Consider the following 12,239-nt stretch of genomic DNA (forward strand, 5'->3'; position numbering starts at 1 on the left):
ACACGATGACACAAACACTCTGATAAAAAATTCAACTAGCAAACAAACCTAGGAATATTTTTATGGAATGCTTTTTATTACTGCTAGGCATAGGACAGTTGGTCAAACAGACGCTTACAACATACACCTGCTTTAAATATCGATGTTGTTGTGTTTGTGTGTGTGTGTGTGTGTATGTGTGTGTGTGTTTGTAGGCCTTTATCTAAATGCGTGTTTTTCTGTAAATGTGTGTTTTTTTCTGTAAATGTGTGTTTTTTTCTGTGTGTATGCTTGTGTGGGCGTGAATGTGGGGGCCTGTATATATGTGTATGTTTGTTTGTGTGTGTGTGTTTATCTATATGTGTGTTTGTATGTGTGTTTGTATGTGTGTATGTGTGTGTGTTTGTCTTTGTGCGTGAATGTTTGGGCAAATAAATATTTTCTCCCTCGCCAGGTACGCAATGGACATCTGTGTTTCATTGAGAATGGAAAAATTATTATGAGAGGTACAGTTGAATTGATAATATCAAATTATAAATTTTATAAAAAAAAATTATAAATAACAAATAAACAAACAATCTTGTTTCATTTATACAGTGCTCAGTGCGTACGTTGGTATCTAACAAACACACACACTCACTGAAACTCAAGATAGTTGATGGATAATTTCGCATTCGAAACCTTACCATTTGACTATCTTTTACAAATCTATCAGTATCAGCGAAGAAATCATTTCTGATAAACTAATTTCATTTCCCTTTTGTTTTTTCATTTCAAAATATTTTAATTATTTTAAATTAATCATTAGTTAATTAATTAAAACAATTTAATTACATTGACTTATTAGGGATAGAAATTGATAACAACATGAACGTAAGAAGAATGAAACGTTACTACTCTGCCGACAGAAATATAAATCTTCCTTTGACAAAAAATTTGAGACAGCATAATGAAGAACAGTATCATCGGTTGCCCCAGCAACAACAGCCACAACAGCAGCAGCGTCACCAGCCTCTATTTCATTATCAACATCATCATGAACAACAACAACAATTTCAACAACAACAATTCGAAAATGACAACAACAACCAACAACGACGCTATAATCCACGCAAAAATAAACAAAAACGTCAAAAACATGAGCAACAAAAACCTTTTTTCCGCTACAACTTTTATCAAAATATTGACCAACAGCAACAACAGCAACGACAACGACAACAACAACAACAACAAAATCTTCAGAAAAAACTTCTCTACAGACACAAAGCCGAACAATTGACAATCATCGCCGGAAAAAGCGTGACTCTAACCTGTCCCACGTCAACGGTGACGTCACGCGACGACTGGACAATCACGTGGTATGACGAGAACAGGGTCAAGATGACGTCATCGTTCGAGGTTAAGGTCAACTATAAATGGCTGGTTTTTGAGAAGGTTGTGGTGGCAGACGCCGGCGTGTACACGTGTGTCGTTAGAATTAATCGAGATGGAGATGGTGATGGAAAGAAAAATAAAAAAATATCATCCAATGATGATGATAATGATGACGATGATAGTGATGATGATGATAATGATGATGATAATGATAATAATCATGATAGTGATAATAAAAGTGATGATGATGATGATAGTGATCAAGTCAGCGATGGGGAAGAAGAAAAAAGCTTCTATCTTGATGTCATTGGTTTGTTTTTTCAACACTCAAGCCTAATCAAATAAAATTATTTTATAAAATAATTAAAATACACAGTTACGTAATTAATTAATTAATTAAAAATTATTGAAACCCCACAAAGCGCCACCCATGTTTCTGGAAGACCACCACACCAATCGACAGCAACTCTACCACATCGACCACATGAAGCCACAAAAAGTTGAAGTCGTGGCAAGAACAATGGCGATCCTACCATGCAGAGTCTTTGGTCTTCCGGAACCGGAAGTCACGTGGTTCAAGGATGGCATACAACTGTTATTAAACACGCCACCGTATTGGTTCCAAGATGGCGAATGCGTGTTGAAAATATTTAACGTTTCTCCGGAAAATGGCGGAGTTTACGATGTAAGGGCGCGAAATTCAGCCGGAAATGCCAACAAAATGTTTCTCCTGGATGTGTTAAGTCAGTAAAAGATGTCAACCGTGATTTTCAATCAAAAATAATGATGAATACATAAATAAATACATAAGCAAATATTATTTATTAATGAAAAGAATGAAGTTTAGTTTAAAAAAATTCCTTTACAGCCCAGCCGTTAATCGAAGGAGCAAGTTATCAAATGTTAGAAAGAGTCCAAGGTAGCCAATTAGAATTGCCCTGTAGGGCTTCAGGCAATCCACGCCCCCAGGTCACGTGGTCTAAAGGAAACAGTCTGATTGGTCTAAACGACTCCGGTTTATATTTGAATGGTTGAAATTTAAGATGAAAAATTTAATTTTTTAGCATTGACTTTGAAAACTAAACTCAAAAACATCTACGTACATTTTACTTCGATCATCGTCATCGTTATTGATATCAAGGCAATTCTTCAGAACAACTTAATTACTGCAACAACGCTCGCCATCGTCACTGTCACCACTTCACAGACATCAGAACTGGCCCAGAGACCACAGACATCCTTACCATTGAGAACCTATCACTCTCACACGCCGGTAAATATACCTGCAGGGCACGTAATAAAGTCGGGTCAACCTTGATACGTTATAAAGTTCAAGTTCAAGGTCGCTTGAAGTTTTTTAAAATGTCTCGAAAATTTTAATTACAATCGTTTCTAATAGAAGAATCCAGAATAATTAATTAGCATCGATACATGTTTTTGAACGTTGTACAATAAAATCAAAGAATAGAGTTAATTAATCGAATAGTAATTAGTTACAAATTGATTATACGATGCTTATTAATGAAAAAAAAAACTTAATAAACATCTAAAAATTTCAAATCTCACACAGTTCCGCCAAAAATCGAACCGACCAATCAGAAGCGTGAGCAGACGGTAATCGAAGGCGATCGAATTGAGATGACCTGTGACGTAATTGGGTCGCCTCACCCTTCACTCCATTGGTGGAAGAATGGGCAGGAGATGGGAGATAGTGAAACAGTGGGAGGGGCTTATTATGTTAATGGCCGGGCTGGGGTTGTAATACCTAATGTTAGGTACGTTTTGGAAGTAAAACTTCATTTAGAATGTTCACATACATCTATCAGAACCACTAACATTAAAATTATTATGCAATTATTAATAGGAAATATTGATATTTGAGTTATTAGTGACTAAAGTTAGAAGTAATAAATACTAATGTGAATTATTAATAATGAGTAATGATGTTGCTGATGGTGAATTTTATTTTCCAAATTATTAATTCCAGTTTAGAAGATGCTGGCGTGTATAGATGCGTTGCTTCTAACGAAATCGGCGAGGATTATATGGATTATACAATTCATGTTTATTGTATGTGTTTCTTTGTTTGTGTGTGTTGTTGTTTGGCTGTTTGTAAGTTGACGTTTGTATGCTGTTGTTAGTATATTGTTGTATGCTGTTGTTGTTGTTGTTGTTTGTATATTATTGTATGTTGTTGTACGTTGTGTATTTGTTTAGGTGGTTGCCGCCTATGTTTGTGGATGTTTAGGTTGCTGTTTTATTTATTCATATCTCGTCATTATTAAACATTTATCGGCAGCTTATCCGAGGATTGAAAATCTGGAAGCGTCATCATCATCATCGTCGTCATCTTCTTCATTAATATCATCATCATCATCGTCGTCGTCGTCGGTCGCTTCAACCATAAAAGCGCTCGTTGGAAGCGACATTGACATAGTATGCCACACAACCGGGTCACCAGTGCCCGTCGTGACCTGGTTATTTCAAGGTCGTGTATTGCTGACCTCTGAGGGTCAATATCACGTAGGTCTAGGTCATTTGGGCTTGAGAGATTTAAAGGTTAAGAGAGGATTTCTGTATTGGATTTAGTTGTTTTGTTGTATGTCAGATCGGATTGAATAGTTCTATTAAGATTGTTTGATAGTATGTTATTAATAATTTTATCTTTACATTTCATAAATAATTAATTGAATAATTCAATAAATTTGATTTTCTAGGATAAAAAATGTAAAAAATGACTAAAATAATTATATAATCAAAAAACAGATGAATGATACCGGCGCGTACGTGTGTTCGGCTGTCAACATCGTAGGTCTAGTCACGAGGGAGGTTCATCTACTTGTTCAAGGTCAATGAAAATACTATAAAATTATTTTTCTATTTATAATTTTTGGTAATAAAAACAACGCAAATTTGTTGATTGTCATTTAATTTATGTGTGTTATTCTAACCACTAATTAAATTCTTTCCATTTCATAATCCAAATGTTTACATTTTAGCACTTCCGGTAATTAAGGACGGACCACGTGACCAGGAAGTGGCCATGTTGTCACGGGACAAAATAGTGATGGCATGTTTAGCTGACGGTACGCCGACACCGGATATCACGTGGTACTTCAACAACAAGCTCATATACGGTTAGAATTCTAGGATCTAAATAATTTTACATCCATAAATCTGGCGCGAAAACACCAACACACGAACAGTCCCCACCGAAACTCCGCACATCTCTCCAAGGGGGTCCAGTATTTTGGTGATCGATCACGTGATCATGGAAGATGCCGGGATGTACACGTGCGTGGCCAATAACGACCGAGGCCAGGCGCACGCTTCCGCTTACGTCACAGTTAAAAGTTAATTCGATTAATAATGGCAATTATTGCTGTTTTAATTATAATTCTATAATGTTAAAATAGATGGGTTATAATTGAATGATAACGACAATGATGACGACGACGATGACGACGATGATGAAATGATTATTATTATATTTTTAGACACATCATCATTGGATGTATCATCATCGTCGTCGTCATCATCTTTGGAGTTGCAATTGACCCGGCACATTAAGCGTCAGCTAAGAGCGAATATCGGATCCGATCTATTAATCGATTGTCCAATATTGCACATCTCTACATCGTCATCGTCTTCATCGTCGCCAGATAGAAAAAACAAATTAATAACATGGTATAGATTGAAAAAAAGTATTACCAAAGATGATGATGGCAGTGATGACGACGACGACGACCATGATTATGATAACGATGATGAATATTACGATGACGTCACTGATGATGATGATGGTATTGATGATGACGTGAATGAAGATAGTCTCAGAATTATTAAATCGAGTAAAAGAATTAAAATATTGAACAACGGAGCCCTCTATATCAGAAAAATAAAGGTGGCAACTAATTTTACATTTTTTTATTTATAATTTTAGTGATTCATAATTTATTTTTAAAGAATAATTTTAAATAAATTGTTATTAATTAGATATAAAAGTTAAGTGAATGTATATTTTGGAAAATAGTAAAATAACGCGTCATTTTTATAGCGCTTTTTGCTTATACGGTAAAATAACGCATATAGTAAACGAGGGATCTTTTTGCGTTTGAACACAGTCACCGCAACACAGAAGTCAGGCACTTTAACATTCCAACACTTCAAAATTTAACCCAAAACTTGAAAAGCTTGCATTAAATCACTGGCAGGAGTCAGACATTGGCATTTATAGATGTTTCATCCAGTACATTAAACCCGAAGAAGATAGCTTTGCTATCGGTGGTGATGAAGATGATGATAGAAATGATGACGACGATGGCGATGATGAGAATGATGATGATGATGGTAATGGTGGTGATGGGGCGGATGAATATTTCTCAAAAATACACGGTGAAGTTGATGTACATTTTAATATTACAACTGCAAAAGATGATGATGGTGATGACGTTGTAGATGCAAATAAAAAAACTGAAACTATCATCATTAATGTTAACGATGATGATGATGGTGATTATTACTACTATTATCATCATCATGGCGATGACGACGATGACGATGGTGACTACAACAGACATCACAGCCAAACAACTACACCAATTAATATCCTCACACGCAAAGGGGAAATTGGTGACGATAGAATTATTTCTAAAGATGATGACAATGACGATGACGTCAGTATGGTTACGCCATCTTACTTCACTGCAACAACAAAACCAACGACCCTAGATAGTGACAATAAACAAAAGAGAAAGAACATAAAAATGAAAAACAAAGAGAAAAAAGAGGGCGATAAACAAAAAGCAAACAGAGGTAAACAAAGTAAACAACGGCAAGACAAGCATAGACAAAATAAAAAAACCAAAAACCAAAAAACCAAAAGACACATTTCTAAAAACAAGCACGATGACGTCAATTTTAATCACAGCATCGACAACGATAACGACAAAATCAACAACAACAACAAAATTATCAACAATACCAAAATTACAAACGATGACATTTATAACAGCAACTACACCAACAGCAACTACATCAACAATAACGACACCAATATAACATTAAATGATGTCAAGAGAAAAATTTCTGGTTTTAAGAAAAATTTCCAAATTGGGAAAAAGGTGAGAAAAAGAATGGCGACGAAGAAAAAACAAAAAAAAACAAAATCGAAGAAGATTTTTAATTTTGCTTCAGTAAGGGTCATCGTAGAAGGTTCATTATTACCATCATTATTTTACGTTTTTACTTATTTTATTAATAATTAGAAAAATAATAAATTTGTTTATTATTATTAGAAATATTAAAAGAATTATTTTATTCCCGTAAATAAAAATTTCCAGTTAGGTAATTGAAACGTTTTTTTATTATTCTAAGTCAAAGATCCAAAGCCTAACCAACAAATTACTGTTTTTTTCCCAGTTATTCAGCTTATTTATAATATAATTATAAATAAAATTTTGAATAAAATTATGAATAAAGTTGTGTAAAATTATGAATAAAATTATATTATCAGATGGTTCCATAATTGAATAATTATTTTTTTTTTAAATATAGCTCCGCCCACTATTGAAAATTCACTCCATCCAATAGCAATCGACAACGAGAAAAAACCCGATGTTATCGTTCTGGACTGCCTTGTGAGTGGCTCGCCTAAACCGGAAGTGGTTTGGAGGAAAGGTCACGTGACGGTTGGCCGACGCGTTGGACAAGATGGTGACGGCGGCGATGATTCCAGATTTAGCGTCTTGAAGAATAATTCATTAAGGTAAAGTACTTAGTTTTTTGCGTTTCAATGAACTTTGTAGAAACAACACTATCCAATCATAATAATAATAAAAAACAATAATAATAATAACAACAATAATAATAATCAGGATAGTGACTCCAGTAGCAGATGATACGGACACTTACACGTGCATAGCTTACAACAAGTTAGGAAGCGCTGTCACCTCCACATCAATAGCCATAAGAGGTAGGTGGCTTTCAAACGGCGTAATGATATCGTCGTGACCGAGTTCGACTGCGAAGAAATCAATTTTTAATTTGTTGAAACTAATCGCACATTGAAACAGTTGACGGTCATTGGTCAGCCTGGTCTAGCTGGTCCGACTGTGACGTCACCTGCGAATCGGGTTACAAAACTAGGTCGAGGTCGTGCACTGACCCAGCTCCGTTAAACGAAGGTCAAGATTGCCAGGGTGATGGTTATGAAGTAGCTAGATGCAATTTGGCTCTCTGTCCAGGTTAGTATCTGCTGTATAAATTATGATATTTAATTATATTATCATGAATAATAATTTTCTCGATTGTCGTCGCGGATTAGTTGACGGGCACTGGAGCGAGTGGGGAGTATGGAGTGCGTGCAGTAGGTCATGTGACCGTGGAAAAGCCAGCAGAAGTAGGAAGTGCAATGACCCCGCGCCAGAAAATGGCGGGAAAAAATGCTTTGGAGGAAACGATGAAGTGATTGAATGTAACGATGGTCCCTGCCCCGGTGAGTTGGCAAGTGCTGATTGGCTGGCTGGTTGACGGGTGGGAAAATATGTTAGAGGCAAAATATTTTGATATTTTGCTGTATGTGTGGTTGAGTGGTGATAACAATTTGGAGTTTGAATGGTTGTGTTGAATTTGGTACGATTTGCATTGACAAAACATTTTATGAATACTGTTAATAATGACGTCATTGTTGCGTCATCATAATTAAAAATAGTGCAATTAGCATAATTTTGCAATCACCTCATTAACCATCGCCAGTTAACGGATCTTGGAGTGCGTGGAGTGGCTGGAGTGAATGCAGTGAAGAGTGCAACGTGGGGTACAAAGAACGCATAAAGAGTTGCACGGACCCCCCGGAAATGAATGGCGGAATAACCTGCCAGGGTCAAGGACACGAAAGGGTGGAATGTACACTGAAGGAATGCGCAGGTTTTTTTTTTCCTATTTTCTCCAATTTTGAATAACTAACAAAATATAAAAACTCAAAATAAAAAATCGGTATTGTGGGACAGAAAGATGCAAAACAAACACTTATACATACTTTAAACAATTTTGTTTAAAAAATACAAATCACAAATCACCAAAAACAAATCCAGAACCATATCTGTGGACGCACTGGTCTCACTGGTCAGCTTGTAGTGCATCATGTGATGGTGGCTTACAGTGGAGGAAAAGAAAATGTCAATCAACGTCATCATTTTCACCATCATCCTCATCATCTTCTTCATCATTTTCATCTTCTTTCTCGTCTTCTTCCTCTTCTTCTTCATCATCGTTACCTTCATCTTCAATGCTAACGACTTGTAAAGGACCCGCTTTAGAATTTATGAAGTGTAACTTGGAGCACTGTTTGAGTTCAGATATTTAAATCTATTATTATTATATAATTACTAAATGATATTATTTTATAATTTTTTGTTATTATTTTTTATAATATTTATAAAAACCTAATTACCACTGCCATCTAGAGAAAAATTTAACTAATTTATCACATTAACAGTCGAAAGCTTTTGGTCTCAGTGGTCAGGTTGGAGCGCGTGCTCCTCAAAATGTGGTGGCCAGAGAAGACGTTACAGAGGCTGCGTCGACCCATCGAATAATTATAACCATAATTATAACCATAATTATAACCGTAATTATGATATTAACTATTATGATTTTAATTATAGAAACTACGTGAAAACCTGTCCAGGAGGTGACGTCACGGTCGAGGAATGTCCGGATTGTGTTAATAATGACGATGATAATAATATTGTTGAATATTACGGGAAAAATAATTTAAATTATAATAATAATAATATAAGTTTAGAAAGTGATAATAAGGTAAAGGATGTCTTTAATCATCATAATCATCGTCATCATCTACATCATCATTATCATGAACAGCAGCAGCAGCAAAAGTATCTTCATCGTCTTCATCGTCGTCATAGTTATAATGAGAAAGATAGTGGAGATAAGGATGGTAATTATAGTTGAAAATCTGGCCATTGTGAAAATAATGCGAAAAAATTGTTATAAACATTCAAACACACACACATACACATTCACACACACACACACATTCATACATATACACACACACAACAGCATACATTACACGGACGTCTTCATAGAGCAATTTTGTCAAATCGCATTCAGGTTCGCTGCATTCAATCGTCTTTTTAACCACACCTATGCTATTGTTAATTACTTATTTTATGCTAAAACCTTTCGTCATTATTCCAATTCCACACACACGCCACACACACACACGCCATACACTCACACACAAACACACACTCACAAACACACACACACACATGTTGATGGAATTCATTTTTTTACAATTCGTGTTTTCCAATGTATCGATCGTAGTTCAGTAGAATGACAATCTTAACGACATCATTGAAGCCAGACAAAAAAAGTGCCTAGTTGCTATTTTCAATTTTTTTTTTACCTCGTTTAAACAAAAATGAATTTTCATTATAAATAGACATCGTTTGTGTTTCTATATTACCTTGAATTATTATCATTTGTTGCTTTCTGAGATGAGCAAGTTTTCAAAACGTTTTCCTTACTCAAAATGCAAAATGTCAAGCATTATTTCTCGCATGTTTTCATCGTTTATGTTAAATTTGTTGAAATATAACTCTTGCAAAAGAATCTGAAAGTAAAAATTGAATAGAGAAAAAGGTTTTCAATGTGTTTTCGAACAACGCTGGCGTAGATTGCTAAAATGTACTTTTGTCAATACGTCAAAATTCGCCATATAGAAAAATAGAAATATGAGGATAGTTAAAAAGTTGTATATATTGTACATCAAAAAAGGCTTTTCAACAAGAATGACAAACAAAATAGTTTTTTTATTCGCCAGAACTTTTCAAAATATCTTTGCAAATATTCGCAAGCAGACTAAAATTTCTTTCATTTGCCAAAAAATATGTTAAAACTTAAAACACAGTAACCATCAAAAATTTTGAAAATTTTAAATATAATGAAGTAACGAACGGAATAGTTTGCTTGTTAAATATATATATATATATATATATATATATATATATATATATATATGCGTGTGTTTGTGTGTATGTCTGTGTTTGTGTGTCAGTGTGTGTGCGTTGTGTGTATGTGTGTGTGTGCATGTTGAAGTACATCTAGAAGAGTTAAAAAAATCACATATCTATGCAAGCGACGTCATAGTTGGCATGTTTGTTTATTAGTCGCCTATAGCGACAGTTCTGATGGTGCTTAGAAAATAATTTTAATTTAAATAATTCTAAATTGGATTAAATATTTAATTAATTCGATTAAACTTTTATTTAAATCGAAAAAAATTGTATAATTATTTCAATGTAATAACAAAAATGCGTTGTGATAGAAATGAATTAACTTTCTTATTCATAATAATGACACTAAACACATTTAAATCATCAAACTCAGGCGTGTTGGAAAGCTTGAAGACAGCTGGAAAATACTTTTTAGGTACCAGCCACCATCCCCTTATCAATAAACACTACGTGCCTAGTGCCGAGCGACGAAGTAAAGAAACTTACATTCACGAAAACTGGGATCAAATTTGTAAAATTTTTCACGAGGCAAACGAGGAAAAGTTATACGATCTGGTTGTGGATAAACTGAACATGGTCGATAACGAAACTTCGATTTCTGAACTTTTTGAAATCGCACCTGCGGATCTGGCCTTTGAGGATGACGAAGGGCTGGATTGTGATTACGCAAGAATGATTAACACCAGTCCAATTAGTGCAGCTGATGATGCCAGTAAGAGAAAGCATTCTCTTAGTAACTCCCATCTACAACGTCAACATCTTATCCATCGGCGAGAGGAAAAACACCTTCAACATCTTCATCAGCGTTCCGAGTTGAACGTGTCTGGCATTAAAAATGAAAAATCTAACAGCAACATTAATGCTAATAAGAGCAACCAAAACAGCATCAACATCAGCAGCTGCAACATCAGCAGCTGCAACATCAGCAGCTGCAACATTAGCAGCAACAGCAGCAACAAAAACGACGTTAACACTTTCACTGACGTTACAAACAGTAAGTATAAAATGAACTATATAACTGAGGCGCTTCAAAAATTGAAAGAGAAAAAAATTGAAATCCTGAAATTCAACGAGTCTGTTGTCAAAATATTGAAACGCGTGAAGAGGTAAGAGTATTTTTTGTTATTCATGTCACCGTATCGTTATTTATGTCGTCAGTATCGTTATTATTTTTACCGAAATTTTTACTGTCCTTACTGTCATGGTATCGTTGTTATTTCCAACATTCTTTTTCAACATTGCCACTAGTATCGTTATTATTGTGATCGGAATCGTTATTCCGTCATCAGTATCGTTATTATTGTCATGGCCAGATTCAGTAGATTGATTGGAATAAGGCAGAACCTGACGGAATGTATAAACACACAATGCCTAAATCAGGCCACTTGCATGACGAACCTGTTGTACGAAGGAGGCTTCGAGTGCGTCTGTACCGAGGGACATTTTGGTCCCCTTTGTGATCAAAGTTTGTCAATTGGTTAATTGGCAGGTTGATTGGTTGGTTGGTTTGTTTGTTGGTTGGTTAATTGGTAGGTAAGCTGGTTGGTCGGTTGGCAAATAGGTAGAAAGTTATTAAATAGAGTATGTTAACGTAACATAATTTTGAATTGTAGTGTGCTGTATTGTTTTGTACTGCATAGGATCGATTGCGTCGTGTTGTTTCAATATTATTTTTAAATAGAAAACATACTAACCAAACCAACCACACGACAATCAGCCAGTGAAGACTGCATGTTCAGTCCTTGCCTCAACAGAGCGCCGTGTATAAGCGTGTTCGATGGCTACATCTGCGGCTGTCCACCACAATTCACCGGGAAACATTGTGAAAGTATGTCTCTGTGT

The 12,239-nt window shown here is 35.2% G+C and overlaps 1 protein-coding gene across 1 annotated transcript; it reads left to right on the forward strand.

Moving 5' to 3' along the window:
* Nucleotides 1-846: 846 nt before the first annotated feature.
* Nucleotides 847-9,993, forward strand: HELRODRAFT_189937 (hypothetical protein; the record flags this gene model as incomplete). Its single annotated transcript, XM_009033299.1, has 21 exons — nt 847-852; nt 1,222-1,474; nt 1,776-2,096; nt 2,222-2,368; nt 2,561-2,695; nt 2,924-3,128; nt 3,341-3,423; nt 3,653-3,912; nt 4,120-4,201; nt 4,353-4,490; nt 4,560-4,706; nt 4,851-5,257; nt 5,568-5,640; nt 5,977-6,567; nt 6,946-7,120; nt 7,230-7,327; nt 7,428-7,598; nt 7,679-7,849; nt 8,110-8,280; nt 8,448-8,705; nt 8,852-9,993. The coding sequence occupies 21 exons, from the start codon at nt 847-849 to the stop codon at nt 9,325-9,327; spliced, it is 4,368 nt and encodes a 1,455-aa protein (XP_009031547.1). The 3' UTR covers nt 9,328-9,993.
* Nucleotides 9,994-12,239: the final 2,246 nt, after the last annotated feature.

The sequence above is a fragment of the Helobdella robusta genome, assembly GCF_000326865.2.
Source record: "Helobdella robusta unplaced genomic scaffold HELROscaffold_9, whole genome shotgun sequence".
Classification (NCBI taxonomy): Eukaryota; Metazoa; Annelida; class Clitellata; order Rhynchobdellida; family Glossiphoniidae; genus Helobdella; species Helobdella robusta.